The sequence below is a fragment of the Somniosus microcephalus genome, chromosome 17 (genome assembly GCF_052327205.1).
Source record: "Somniosus microcephalus isolate GS21.2 chromosome 17, FLI_Smic_1.0, whole genome shotgun sequence".
NCBI classification, from domain to species: Eukaryota; Metazoa; Chordata; class Chondrichthyes; order Squaliformes; family Somniosidae; genus Somniosus; species Somniosus microcephalus.
In genome coordinates, this window is record NC_141003.1 from 15970117 (window position 1) to 15985351 (window position 15235).

The 15235-nt window shown below is 45.6% G+C and overlaps 2 protein-coding genes and 1 pseudogene across 6 annotated transcripts in view; 2 read left to right on the forward strand and 1 right to left on the reverse strand.

Moving 5' to 3' along the window:
* The window catches only part of LOC147105528 (tyrosine-protein phosphatase non-receptor type substrate 1-like), a 535426-nt pseudogene that overhangs the window by 355871 nt on the left and 164320 nt on the right, over nucleotides 1–15235 (forward strand).
* The window catches only part of dnai7 (dynein axonemal intermediate chain 7), a 227593-nt gene that overhangs the window by 156874 nt on the left and 55484 nt on the right, over nucleotides 1–15235 (forward strand). The gene's annotated exons all lie outside the window — the stretch shown is intronic.
* LOC147105533 (inositol 1,4,5-triphosphate receptor associated 2-like) overlaps nucleotides 1–15235 on the reverse strand; it is a 176700-nt gene that overhangs the window by 36564 nt on the left and 124901 nt on the right. For 4 of the 5 annotated variants that reach the window (XM_086009964.1, XM_086009967.1, XM_086009966.1 and 1 more), the window contains 5 exons: nucleotides 5591–5637; nucleotides 5406–5473; nucleotides 5187–5321; nucleotides 4472–4569; nucleotides 953–1040 (listed from right to left, as the gene is read on the reverse strand). In XM_086009964.1, coding sequence (XP_085866090.1) covers nucleotides 953–1040; nucleotides 4472–4569; nucleotides 5187–5321; nucleotides 5406–5473; nucleotides 5591–5637 — 436 coding nt within the window. The remainder of the gene's footprint in view (nucleotides 1–952; nucleotides 1041–4471; nucleotides 4570–5186; nucleotides 5322–5405; nucleotides 5474–5590; nucleotides 5638–15235) is intronic. The other variant, XM_086009965.1, reaches the window with a different exon arrangement.

Consider the following 15235-nt stretch of genomic DNA (forward strand, 5'->3'; position numbering starts at 1 on the left):
AATGTTAGTGAGGAGGACTTTGCAGGGTCGACTGGGCTGGGTGTGCCTTTGCAGTGTCTGAATCCGGTGCCTAGGTCGATGCCAGGTGGTCCATCCAGTTTTCTTATTGCTTTTCCTAGAGGTTTGATAATAACGGAGTGGCTTGCTAGGCCACTTCAGAGGGCAGTTAAGAGTCAACCACATTGCTGTGGGTCTGGAGTCACATATAGGCCCAGACCGGGTAAGATTGGCAGGTTTCCTTCTGTAAAGACACTAGTGAACCAGATGGGTTTTTTACGACAATCCGGTAGTTTCATGGTTACCATTACCGACACTAGCTTTTTATTCACGATTTATTTCATTAACGGAATTTAAATTCCCCAGCTGCTGTGGTGAGATTTGGACTCATGTCTCCGGATCATTAGTTCAGGGCTCTGGATTACAATCGTATTGTAGGTGTCAACCCACGGAGTCTGTTTCTCGCTAGCACTTAAATTAACTCGGGAAAGAAAATATGGAACTTGCGCTTTTGTGCCAATTCTCAAAACTTCTTGAACAAACGAATTCCAAGAAAGGAGAGAACCAAGGCTAGGGGTGACAAATCAATCTGGGCAGGTTGCAAATAACTGTAAAACCTTTAATCTAGGTAATGAACAAAATCTGAATCGCTGCGTTCCTCCAATTCTGGCTTCTTGCACATCCCCGATTTCCTTTGCCCCAGCCTTGGAGCCTAGACAGCTGAAGGCACGGCTGCCAAGTGCTGGAATTCCCTCCCTAAACTGCTCTCCTCCTTTACCAAGCTTTTGGTCGATCCGTCCTAATATCTCTGTGGCTCGGTGTCAAATGTTATCTGATAATGTTCCTGCCAAGTGCCTTGGGACGTTTTACTATGTTAAAGGCGCTATATAAATGCGTGCTGTCGAAGCAGAAACAGAAAATGCTGAAACATAGCACGTCAGTTTTTAATTCTCACCTTCAGCGCTGCTAACTGGGCTTCCACGGACGACTTGTGATTCACTTGGGCTTAATTCATCAACAGCCACAGAACCTCGAGTAGCTTCCTAATAAAAGAGGAGAATAGAGGCCATTAAAGATGCAGCTTATTGCCCGAGCGTACTGCACACAGCCAGTAACTCATCGGGTCACTGCGCATGTGTGAAAACACGGCATAAAAACAAAGCCCCCCGATATTATTGTCTACAATAATCAGCATTTCACCCAATGACATGTAAAATAAATGGCTTTCCACCTATCCCATTGTAAGGGCAAATGGGACTCAGTCCCGAGAACACGGGAAGAAAGTGATATAGGAGAGGGGGCAGGGGAGGGAACGTGTAGGTTAGAAAGGTGCAATAAATTTCAGTGTCAACATCTCAAACCAACAAAAGTTACAAGATTGCTCGCCAATGTTCTGCAGAGTGCTGAGGATCTGATTTTTAGTAAGGTACATCTTAGTGGTGATAAAGCTTGAAAAGCTTTGAACAACAATGGCAGGGAGGTCTTACGGAGACCACTACATCTTCTGAGCAGATAGATCTTGGATAATGGACACAATGTGTCCTTCTCTAACTGGCCGCTCGTTCTGAGATCAGCATCCTTCCTGTAACCTAATGCTACTCCTGGCACTGTTGGACAGAAGGGAATAGGAGATTCGGTGACCAGAGGACACAGATGTAAGGTAACTGGCAAAAGAACCAGAGGGGAGGATGAGGCAAATTCATTTTATTTTTGTATAAACACAGCAAGTTATGATGATCTGGAATGCACTGCCCGAAAGGGTGGTGGAAGCAGATTGAATAGTAATTTTCAAAAGGGAATTGGATAAACTTGAAAAGGAAAACACTGCATTGGTACAGGGAAAAAGCAGGAGAGTGAGACTAATGGGATAGCTTTCCAAGAGTGGGCACAGACACAATGGGCCGAATGGCTTCATTCTGTGCAGTATAATTCTATGAATGAGTTAATTAGCTGGGGAGGGAGCATTCAGGGTCTCGCCCATCTTGCTTTGGGTGTGTAGGATTGAACTGAGCAGCTGCTCCTAGTGATTCTTTGTTACTTTGTACTGTATGAAAGAACATTTAACTGCAAAATAATGGCTCTCAGTAGATGGATATATGTCCTGTGTACAGGAATACTTTGTGGGATGGAGGGGTGGACAAACAGGAAGGAAATAAAGGGTAGCACAATTCAAGCTGTTTTTTGAAGACAAACTATTAGCACAATTATTATTAGGTTCAGGTTGAAGTTATTTAATTTTGTATTTAGCGAGAAAACGACAACAAGTGTATTTATACAGACTCTTTAACATAGCAAAACATTCCGAGGAACTTCAGAGGAGGAAATCAGTCAGAAAAATGGATGTTGGACCAAAGGAGGAGCTATTAGGCGGAGTGACCGAAGGGGTAAAGGGGGTTTTAAGGAGGTTCTTAAAAGGAGCAGAGGGAGGTGGGGAAGCAGAGGGTTTTATGGATGGAACTCGAGGGTGGGGCTTAGTCAGCTGAAGGCACAGAGGCCAATGGTGGGGCAAAATAGGAGTCAGTGCACAAGAGGCTGGAGCCAGATGAGTGGAGGGGAAAGACAGGGTCGTGCATTGAAGGAGGTTACAGATAGTGAAGGGGAGAAACCATGAAAGAATGTAAATACAAGGATGAGAATTTTAAATTTGAGGCATTGGTGTCAATGTAGGCCAGCGAGCACAGGGTTGATGGGTGCTCACTTGGTGCGAGTTAGGACATAGGCAGCAGAGCATTGGATGAGCTCAAGTTTCTGGAGCATGGAGGATGGAAAGTCGACCAGGAGAGCATTGGAATAGGCGAATCCAGAGGTAATAGAGGTGAGGGTTACAATAGCAGATGGGCTGAGGCAGGGATGGAGGCATCAAAGTTACGGAGCTGGAAGTAGGTGGCCTTTGTGATGGAGGATATGGGGTCAGAAGCTCATCAGGATCCAATGGGACCCTGAGGATGCAAACAATATGGTTCAACCCCAGACAGTGGCCAGGAAGGGAATGGAAATGGTGGCTAGGAAATGGAGTTTGTGGCTTTGATTTTCCAAGTGTTTTCAACTGGAGGAAATTGCAGCACGCCCAAGAGTGGATAGCAGATGAGCATTCTGACAGCAGAGAGGCAGTGCAGGGTCAGAGAGGTAGTACAGTTAGGTGCCGTCAGTGTACATGTGGAGCTTGACCCCTTGTCGGAGGATGATGTTGTGGGAACGAGGGTTCTCACTACCTGTTTACCTCACTATTCTTTCTGGGCTGTCTTGAGACCAGCACAGGATGAGTTAAAAGTTAAAACAGCTTTCTGTTGATTATGGATTGTAAATTGGTAAGGGGATTTTAAAGCAAATGTATCTCCACCGTTCAGAGAACTGACCTGCGTACCTATCAGGTCGGGGATCAGGTCACTTGTGTTTATGGTAATAAAATGAATGGGAAGTTTATGACGGCAATCAGCTCACATTTGTTTATGGAAGTGCATGTTTGTTGGATTTAAGTTGTTATTTTGTTTATATTTGTATGTATCTTTGATGTATTATGATTTATTGGTAGTATGCATGGAATGTAGTGATCAAAGGTAAAGAATGGTATAAGAAATGTGAAGGAACACGGTTTAGTAGCTCATACTGGAATCGTGAGTATGATGTCTCAAGCGCTCAGGCTGGAATCGTAGAGTCTCAGTAGCTCGCTCATACGGGAATGGTGTAGTATGAAGACCTGTGCACTCATACTGGTTGTGGATAGTATGAGGTTTCAATAAAGTGCTGATCCTGCATTGCTACAACTGTGTGTCTGTAGTCTGGTGTTTAAAGTAGCAAAATGAAAAAGAACAAGAAAGTAGTCCAACAGATGTCACCACAGGACAGCATGTAGATGAGGAAGAGGAAGTGGCCAAGGATAGATCCTTGGGGTATTCCAGAGGCAATGGTGTGGCAGTGAGAAGAGATGACATTGTTGGAGATGCTCTGGCTAATACTGGATAGGCAAGAGTGGAACCAAGCAAGGGAATTCCCAGAGCTGGACGATGAAAGAGTGGCATTGGAAGAGGATGGTGTGGTCAACAGTGTCAAAGGCTGTAAAGGATGAGGAGAGATAGTGCACCATGGTCACAGTCACAGAGAATGTCAATTGTAACTTTGATTAGGACGGTTTCAGTGCTGTGGCAGGGGTGGAACCTGATTTAAAATATTCAAGTAGAGGGAAAGATGGGCACGGATTTGGGAGGCAACATGTTCAAGGACTGGAGAGGAAAGGGAGGTTGGTGATGGGGTGGTAGTTTGCAAGGAGAGAGGGGTCAAGAGTGGGCTTCTAAGGAGGGGGAGTGATGATGGTGGTTTACAAAAAGAGGTGGACAATACCCGAGGAGAAAGAACCACTTAGTGTTACGCAACTTCAGGTTTAAGATTTACCACACAAGTGACATTTTAAAACATCCAAGTATTTGGAAAGCAACAGGTACAAACGGTGGTCTTTGTTAAATGCATATTTCCATACCAAGTTAATTTTTAATTTATTTCTCGACTCCAGTTGATCCCTATTGGAGGCACAAGGCTCAGCGATGAGCTGACTGGCACTTGTAGGAAGTGGGCCATCTGTGGAATTAGAAGTTCAGTCAATTCTTCATAACCATCGCTTTCAGCACACGTGAACATTACACTTTTTTTTCCTGCAGAAAGAAACCCTGCAAGAATCTTACTGCTCAGTTTCACACAAACCCAAAGCTTTTTTTTTTTAAATTCATATTTGAGTTGGTCCAATTAAGTATCAGGCACACGGATAGTAGAACTTAGGGGGACATTTTGTTTTATTATGACCTTCTGTCGAGAAGTTTAAACTCTACAAAAATTACATCGAATTTACAGCACAGAAACCAGCCATTCAGCCCAACAGGTTTATGAGCACAAGCCTCCTCCCATCCTACTTCATATCGTTATGGACATTAAAAAAAAGCAGGCCGGTATGCAAGTATAAAGTTCAGAAACACAACAAATGGTCACTGTACCTATTTCACCAACGAACCACTAAAAGTTTCTTTTTTCCAAGTAAACAAAATCCTACTCAAGTTGTCTTAACGGTAGAAAACCATTTAAAGGAATGATATTGTGTATTGAATCTGCAGACTTCAAGCTAAGAAGCCAATAACAAATGGCATTAATACCGCTTACAGAAATTAAGATATCCAAAGTGATGTAAATCGAGAATGACATACCTGAGGAGCCATCTTTAATTATGCCACGGATATTGGCATTATTTTCGCTAACTACGTCGAGTGTTTTCAGAGCTTGCTGCTGCTGCAAGCCATCATCGGGTTGTTTTGTGGAAGTATCAGAGGCACTGGACCCTGCTTCAAGCATAGAAGAAGTCAACCTCATGCGAAAGATAATGGGCTACCGCATATTTCAACTCTAGATGCTTGGGAGCTGCTTACCCGACATCCTGGAGCTCTCCAGGGTAATAATACCAGTTGTGTTTGACTGGATATGTTCAAGGTTTTCACTGGAAAATGGTTCAGTTACAAGGTTAGTTCTGTGTGCTAAAGCAATATAGAAATTTAATGCATTTTGTGGATTCTAAAAAAATGTCAAACCCCATCAGTAGGAATCCAAGTCTTACCTGGGTTGAAGCAGATCACGATTGTCCACTTCCTCACCAGCAGATGCCTATACAGAGAGTATTTACACAAAATTTCAATTCTTCAAGTTTAATATTCCAATAATCTAGCACATTTTCCCCATGTCTCTAAATTGTCAGACTGCTTGTCTGACATCCAATTCTGGATGTTCAGAAATTTCCTCCAACTAAATATCGGGAAGACCGAAGCCATCGTCTCCAGTCTCCGCCATGAACTCTGTTCCCTAGCCACCGACTCCATCCCTCTCCCTAGCATCTGTCTGACACTGAATCAGATTGTTCCCAACCTTGGTGTCATATCCGACTCTGAAATGAGCTTCCGACCACATATCTGCACCATAACCAAGACAGTCTATTTCCACCTCTAATATCACCCGTCTCTGCCCCCGCCTCAGCTCATCTGCTGCTGAAACACTAATCCATGTCTGTGTTTCTTCTAGACTTGACTATTCCAACGCACTCCTGGCTGGCCTTCCACGTTCTACCCTATGTAAACTTGGTCATCCAAAACTCGGCTGCCCGTGTCCTAACTTGCACCAAGTCCCGTTCACCCATCACCCGTGCTCGCTGACCTACAATGGCTCCCAGTTAAACAATGCCTCGATTTTAAAATTCTCATCCTCGTTTTCAAATCCCTCCATGGCCTCACCCCTCCCCATCTCTGTAACCTCCTCCAGCCCTACAACCCTGAGATATCTGCGCTCCTCCAATCCTGGCCTCTTGTGTATCCCTGATTTTAATCGCTCCACCATTGGTGGCCATGCCTTCAGCTGCCAAGGCCCTAAGCTCTGGAATTCCCTCGCTAAATCTCTCTGCCTCTCTTTCCTCCTTTAAGACACTCCTTAAAACCGACTTTTGACCACCTGCCCTAATATCTCCTTATGTGGCTTGGTGTCAAATTGTTTGATAACACTCCTGTGAAGCACCTTGGGGTGTTTTACTACGTTAAAAGTGAGATATAAATGCAAGTTGTTGTCAGAGGGCCACAACATCTATGAAATTAATGAGTGGGGCTTCACTTAGTTCAGCCCTTAACTCAACTATTACATCGAACCATATTCCAATTTTAAGAAAGGGCATTAAGAAAGGACTGCTAAAGGGCATTTGAACTCTTGGCATACCATCATAATGGAGGGGCGATGTATGGGTAAAAGGTTTGTACAACCACTCGTGCATTTTCTCAAGTAGATCCCATGTGAAGCATGCATGATATAGTAAAGAAAGATAGTGCTCGCTGATTTGGGCCTCATACCAGAAGCAGACAGGCATAAATTTAAACTGGTGACAGAAACAAAAAGGTGTGTGAAAATTGCAATTAGAAGGAGAAAATGATCAAGTGTGAGTTGATATTAAAAAAGCAAAACTTGCATTAATAATGCATTCATGTCCTCCAGGACCAGAGCAGTTAATCGAGGTCGATACCTCATTGCAGCTCCGAGGGAGTGCTACACTGTTGGAGAAGCCTCCGTTCAGGTGAGAAGTTAGACTCAGGCCCGGTTTTTGGAACTGAGCAAATTGCCTATCACGTTTGCCTGTAGACTAGTGACCACACTTCAAAAAGCCTCAAATATTCAAAAGTAGGTGTCCGATGACATCATACGGACCCTGATGCAAATTTAACCCCAATCCACACGAGGCTCGTTGAGTGATGAACAGGCCGGGGAAAACTGGCATCGGATGAGTCCAGGGCCGGGAGAGCCCCAGCAAGCTAAGTTTTTAAAATTTGTATCGAGCTCCACAAGGAAACCTTGGGCCTCCCCTGCCCAGGCTTCCCCCCTCCCTCCCCTGACCACAATCACCTCACACTCTCACCCACCCACCTCCCAATGACTTACCTTATTGCTAAGTTCCCAGTGGCGGCATCCAACGGCCCAAAATCCCACTCCCACCCACCAGCCTTCACGTCATTGCTGATCCAGATGGCTCTCAGATTTAAATGAGGCCGGGGAGGTAAAATGGCCCGAAACTCAGGCCAGTACGGCCTTGTGAGCCGGTCAACCAGCTGATCATTATCTCATTGCTGTTTGTGGGATCTTACTGTTCCCAAATTGGCTGTCATGTTTCCCTGCATTGCAACAGTGACTACACTACAAAAAGTACTTCATTGGCTGTAAAGTGCTTCGGGGCATCCTAAAGTCATGAAAGGCCCGCACTATAAATGCAATTTTTGTCCTTCTTTACATGTTGAGGGACACCTTGGAAATAACTGACAGACCCAGTGTTGTCTCCCCTCTTACCCCCTCCTGGAATTGGGTACTAGGTCTTTCTGCATGTAGTTATGAATGTGCAACCCTATATGGATGGGCAGTGACCAGAGTACTAATCACACAGAAGCAGTCAATGTACCTGTCTGACAGGCTTCTTGTGATCCTCCTCCTCCTCCTCCTCCAAAATGGGGGAAATGGCCAAAGATAGTAGAACATGAAATGGCCCTGGGGGAAATAGTCTGAGCTAGCAGATGCAGTACATCTTTAAGGTTATACAAGAGCTTAGCAAGACCACTGGTAGAGTTGTGTGCGCAGTTTTGGGCTCCACACTATAGGATGGGTACAGCGCAAATTCACTATGATACTGCCTGGTATGAGGAAATATAAATACGAAGGTAGACTTGAAAAAGTGGGTCTGCTTTCATTAGAACAGGGAATTATGGGGTAATTTGAATGACGTGTTCACAATTATGAAGGGATAGGACTGAGTAGTAGAATCAGACTGTTTCCAGTGATTGAGGGATCCAGTATGAGGGACCATAGATTTCAGTTTTTAGGATGGAGAACTGGAGAACCAGTTTTTATTCCTACACAGAGGGTTGAGGGGCAATGGAACACACTGCCAGAGTTAACAAGTGAAGCAGAAACCATGGCACCATTTAAAATAGGTTAGCTCGGCAGTTGAAGGAAACGGGGAATAAAGGGTTTCGACCCGAAACATTGACTATTTCTCTCTCCTCGGATGTTGCCTGGCTTGCTGAGTTTTTCCAGCATTTTCTGTTAAATTGGGGAATAAAGGGATATAGGAACAGGGTAGGCACGTGGGGTTCGGACTACTGCTCCTGTAGAGGATAAAGACCGACACGGACTGCTTTGGCATCATAATTTCTGTGATTCTATGTTATTATCTACAAGCGAGTCACTTTGTGCCTAAGCAGGGACATGTGAGTAAAGTAGTTAACCTGCTATGCAGCATTAATGGGGAAATAAGCAGCAGGTGGTGGCAGGGAGTAAAGGAAGCTTCACTTTCAAAAGAAAGGAAGCTAATAATGGGCCCTCCATTGCAACGCCTGCTTGAAACAGGTGTTGAGCATCTGAAGTGCTGCTCAGGTGTTTCAGCTACATTGTGGGGAGGACCCCTCATTTACATTTTAAAAAATCAAGGGCTTGATGAGCTTTGTGCACGGTCGGTCAGCAGATGTCTGGATAACAAACCACTTCCTGATTGCGTAGACATACGCAGTGTGTAGACATACGCAGTATCCTCAGGCCTCTGCATCCAGTAATATGGGACCCCAAAGTAATGCTGCACTTTGGCTGCTTCTGATCACATCAACAGCCTCAGTGAGCCATTCTGTCTATGGCCAGAGAAGCAGGAGGAGAGTGGGACTGACAGAGGATCAGCACATTGACCCAACACGAGGCACAGGTGGCGAGTGTGGATCTTAGAGCAATTTGAACTCTGGATAATTTTATCTTGGGAAAGCATCATTGACACTCAATGCAACACAAGTGGCCCAAAAGAAGACTTTGTCCGCGACAAGGTAGTATTGAGTCTTGCCTGCTTAATGGGGTCATGTGATCGGTGGCTGGACGCAGGGAGAGTTTCTTGGAGGGGTGGAGATACCATAACTTCAGTGGTTGTACAAACAGAAACAGTAGGCTGTAACTTCATTGCAAGGTCTTCAGCTGCTGGTATGAGGCAGTTTCCCCAAAGTGAGAGAGATAGTTAGCGGAATGCCAGCCAAGCAGAACCCCTATATCATCAAGTGTAGATGACCATGTCGAGAATAAAATCCAGGAGGCTATAGCCACAGGGGGAACACCTGCCTTCACAAATCCCATGGAGTGCTGTGATAGGAAAGACCTGCCGCCACTATTCAAGGCTGTCATCCAGTAAGCAATGTACTGCAATTAGTGGTTAATTATTCATTCTGGGCACACGGCAAGACATAGCAGACTCCTTCAGCTTGTAGAACTGCCTGGGAGCCATAAACTCAAGACAGAAGTGTTGGGAAAAGCTCATTTGGGTCTCTCTAGGGTCAACTTAGCTCGAAAATGTAACGGCCAAGTTGGGAGTTTGGACCAGAATCCTTTCAGTTAGCAATCGGATACACTAACCAGACATGGCCACAGTAACCCCCCTGGGTACTGCTTGATCAGCACTTCCGATTGGTCCTGGAGGGCTAGGGCCATTGAAGGGGGCTCAGTTTTTCCCCAGTGGGCTCTAGATAATAGAAACAGAAGACAGGAGCAGGAGTAGGCCATTCAATGCGATCATGGCTAACCATCCAAGTTCAGTACCCGGTCCCTGCTTTTTCCCCATACCCCTTCATCCCTTTAGCCTTAAGAAATATATCCAACTCCTTCTTGAATATATTTAATGAATTGGCCTCTACTGCCTTCTCTGGTAGAGAATTCCACAGGTTCACCACTCTCTGGGTGAAGAAATTCCTCCTCATTTCTGTCCTAAAAGGCCTACCCCTTATCCTTAGACTGTGACCCCTGGTTCTGGATTCCCCGACCATCGGGAACATCCTCCCTGCATCTAGTCTGTCCAGTCCTACCAGAATTTTATGTTTCAATGATATCCCCTCTCATTCTTCTAAACTCCAACGAGTACAAGCTACAATCGACCCAATCTCTCCTCATACATCATTTCTGCCATCCCAGGTATCAGCCTGGTGAATCTTCGCTGAACTCCTTCCATGGCAAGAATATCCTTCCTCAGATAAGGCGACCAAAACTGCACACAATACTCAAGATGTGGTCTCACCAAGGCCCTGTACAACTGCAGCAAGACATCCTTGTTCCTGTACTCAAACCCCCTCGCTATGAAGGCCAACATACCATTTGCCTTCTTAACCGCTGTAATGTATGTACCTTTAAGGGGAGAACTACTTTTTACAGCTCCTGTATACTGTAGTACCGGCAGTGACCACACCTGTATATAAACCGAGTAGTGATCTGTACAGTTAGTTCTAGAGTAACCCTCATTCAGTAAACACCTGTTGAATCGTTCCCTGCAGTCTTGTTGTCTAATTATTGAAGGACACAACATCAAGATACACGGATCTAACAACCGCCTGCTGCATCTGCATGCTTACCTTCAGCGACTGGTGCACAAGGACACCCAGATCTCGTTTCATTTCCTTCTCCCAATCTATTGCCGTTCAGATAATAATCTGCCTTCCTGTTTTTGACACCAAAGCGGATAACCTCATTTATCCACGTTATATTGCATCTGCCATGCTTCTGCCCAATCACCCAACCTATCCAAATCATCCTGTAGTTTCTCAGCATCCTCCTCACAGTACACAAACCCACCCAGCTTTTTGTCGTCTGTAAATTTGGAGCTATTACATCTAGTTCCCTTGTCTAGATCATTAATATATATTGTGAATAGCTGGGGTCCAGGGACCGATCCCTGCGGTACCCCACTAGTCACTGCCCGCCACTCGGAAAAAGACCTGTTTATTCCAACTCTTTGCTTTCTATCTGCCAACCAGTTCTCTATCCAAGTCAATACCTTGCCCCTCTCTAATGTTGGAGAGCAATGACCTGATGATTAGACTGGTGTTGGCTGGTTAACAACAACTTGTATTTATATAGCGCCTTTAATGTAGTAAACCATCCCAGGGTGCTTCACAGGAGCGATTATCAAACAAAGTTTGACACCATGGCACACAAGGAGATATTAGGACAGGTGACCAAAAGCTTGGTCAAAGAGGTAGGTTTTAAGGAGCGTCTTTTATGGAGGAGCGCGATGTGGTGAGATTTATGGAGGGAACTGCAGAGCTTAGGGGCTAGACAGCTGAAGGCACGGCCTCCAATGGTGGGGCAAAGGAAATTGCGGCAAAGGGATGCCAAGAGACCAAAATTGGAGGAACGCAGACCTGAGGGTTGTAGGGCTGGAGGAGGTTAGAGAGATAGGGAGCGGCAAGGCCATAGAGGGAGTTAAACACAAGGAGGAGAATTTTAAATTTGAGACATTGCTGGTCCGGGAGCCAAGGTAGGTCAGCGAGAACAGGGGTTGGGTGAATGGGACTTGGTGCGAGTTAGGATATGGGCAGCAGAGTTTTAGATGAGCTAAAGTATACGTAGGGTGGAAGATGGGAGGCTGGCCGGGAGAGCATTGGAATAGTCGAGTTTGCAAGTGCTGCGTGCTTTTGATTTGCACAGTCTTAACTCATTAAATCCCTTTGAATACACTTTGGTTGAACCCAAGCTTTGACTCTTGCCAACCCACGTCTAAGCTCTTCAGGTGTGTGCACCCCACACCAGGCAAAAAGAAACTCTACTTGTGAATTTTTCAGTTTGCCATTGAATGATAAAATACCATCCCCACTGCTTATAGTGGGCGCGTTGGGTGTTAATACGATTTGCCCGTTACAAGTAGTGCACAGTAAAACTGCAAAGGTTTGGCTTCCTGTACCTAAATCTGGACAAGGTTCCTGGCTTTGCCAGGCCAAAAGTTAAAAAGGACACAGCTCTTGGCTATTAGGCCGACAACATCCAATATAGTTTCTATAGGAGACCTCTGTTCACTGCGCTGACCACCAGAGAGACCCACTGCCAATCGTTGGTGCTGTGCCCTGCTCACGAGTCTCAGACTGAACGGTAATTACACCCATGCGGTGCTCATGTAGGATGGACACAATAAAACCTTATACAGTCTGAGCGATGGTTGGTGAATACAAGTAATCGCATCACTCAGCCACTATTTCACTGTGCTCTCCAATATGAACAGTGACACCACAGTACTGAGGCACTCATCTCCTCAGGTGAACAGTTAACTGTACTTGGTTGCGCCGCAACAAGGTCTGAAAAGCTTATTGAATTGCCCGGAATAGCTGGCACGCTTAATGTGTTATAAGCCATGCCTTTGTAATAGAATCCTATGGTGATGGCAAATGGTTAGTGCCATTTGTTCGAATAGCCGGCTGCCAGTTAGAAGTATGGACAGTGTAGGTGACGGGGACCGTGTAGGTTTCTGTAGCATAGTGTTTATCACATTCAAAATGGTGAGGAACATTTCAGAATGATACGAGAGATGTGGGACTTCAGTTATGTGGAGAGTAGAGAAGCTGGGGTTGTTCTCCTTAGGGCAGGGAAGATTTGATGGAGGGGTTCAAAATTGAGGGGTATTGACAGTAAATAAAGTGAAATGGTTTCCACTGGTGGGAAGGTCATTAATCAGAGGAGACAAATTTAAGATAATTACCTAAAGAACCAGAGGGGAGATGAGGAGAATTTTTTTTACGCAGCAATTTGTTGTGATCTGGAATGCACTGCCTGAAAGGATGGTGGAGGCAGATTCAATAGTAACGTTCAAAAGGGAATTGGATAAATATTTGAAAAGGAAAAAAATTGCAGGGCTATGGGGAAAGAGCAGGGGAGTGGGATTAATTGGATAGCACTACCAAAGAGCCAGCACAGGCACAATGGGCCAAATGGCCTCCTTCTGTGCTGTATGATTGAGGTAATGGGCTCCCACACATGCTCAAAACCCAATGAGCAATATAAAAAGAGAAGTGCCAAATGTGGCTCTGAAATAGAAAAGGGAAAGTCACCACTTGCATTTCTGCAGCGCCCCTCATGTGCAGGAAGTGTAACACTGAGGACACGCCGTCGATAGGGAGAACCCAGCAAGGGGTTTAGGGGGACGGCTACAGCTTGAAATTGTTGAAAGTAGAAGGGAGGAGAAAGGTACAAAGAATGGTTCAATGTGTGATGCAGCTCTATTGGTTTTTTCTGAGGGAGTCCTGCACTATCGGAGGTGCCGTCTTTCAGATGAGACGTTAAACCGAGGCCCTGTCTGCCCTCTCGGGTGGCGGTGAAAAATCAAGTGTCACTATTTCGAAGAGGTGGCGAGTTCTTCCCGGTCCTGGCCAATATTTATCCCTCAACTAACATCACTTTATTGGCTGCCGCATTACCTACGTTACCACGTTTACAACCAATGAAATACTTTTGCAGTGTAGTCAAGTTCTTTTGGGATGTCCTGAAAACATAAGGCACTATATCAATGCCAGCTCTTGTTCGAAGCTGTAAATCGAACAAGCCTCTCCCTGCATTTTATGGATGAGAATTTCTATGGAGGTTCTTCCCCCTTGTCTGCCATCAACTTCAGTAGAAGAGATGAGCAAACCTCAGGAAACAATGTCATTACTGTTTTTTTCCAGGGTTTCCGTGGCTCTTCCACCAAGTTATGGCAGACAAGTGGGTGAATCCTCATGGAAATTCATCCCCAAGTGTCAATGAGAACATATGGTGTTATCTCGGATGAAACTTTTTTTTAAGCACGCAGTGTTTCAATGGGCAGTTCACTTCCCACTCTCTTATTGAAAGAGAATTCCCAATTCAGACATAAATGCTCCCCATTTTCCCCCCTCTTCGTTTCTCCTCCTCTACTCTCCCAAAGGACCGAAGGGATCATTCTTCATTTGTGAGCTTAGTTACGGAATGTCAGGTGGTCATTCAACAAGTGGAGCATCATTGCCAAACCTTGCCTCAGCCATCTTCCACACCCCCGCACTTTCCAACAGGGATCAATGGATAGCAAATCAGCACCAGTAAACCTGGTAAGTTTTTCTTCCTCCTCCCTAATCCGGTCAGCCGAGGCTCAGTTTGTAGCACTCTCGGTCGTGGGTTCAAGTCCCACTCCAGAGTCTTAAGCACATAATCTAGGCTGACACACCAGTGCAGTGCTGAGGGAGTGCTGCACTGTCGGAGGTGCCATCTTTTGGATGCGGTGTTAAACCGAGGCCCCGTCTGCTCTCAGGTGGAAGCAAAAGATCCCACGGCACTATTTCGAAGAGCAGGGGTGTTCTCCCCGGTCTCCTGACCAACATTTATCCCTTAACCAACATCACTAACAGATTAGGGGAAAAATTTGGTATCGCCCATTTGGGGCGCCATTATCGGCCGTGCGCAAAGTTTAGTGCCTGGCGCTAATTATCGCCTCCGACAGCAAACTTGGCTTTTATCGCCCCTGGGGTTGATTGGAGCGGTAAATCAGGCGCTTCACACCTGTCTTAAGGCGCAAAGGCCGAGGAGTGAGGCGCTACCTCAGAGCACTGGCGAAGCAAGGAAGGGCAAATCAAAATGAACCTGCAAAGTGCTGCTCAGTACTCAAAACTCCTTCACACAGCGTTGAATCTCTCCAGAAGTCTCTCTCTCAATGCGTGGTGCAAAAATGTTACCGACAAAAAAAGGCAGGAAGCGGTCGTCTTTAAATAGCTCTCCCCTAGTCCCTTTCTGACAGCATAACGCACCCCTCAACCCGTAGTTGCTAGCGGCAGGCGGTAAGGCAGGGGGCGCCACTCAATATCCAGTCCTGGGCGCTAACGGGGCGTTGCGCACTCGACTGGCGTCACAATCTGCCAGCGCAGGAGACCGTGCCGGTAGTGTTTAGTGC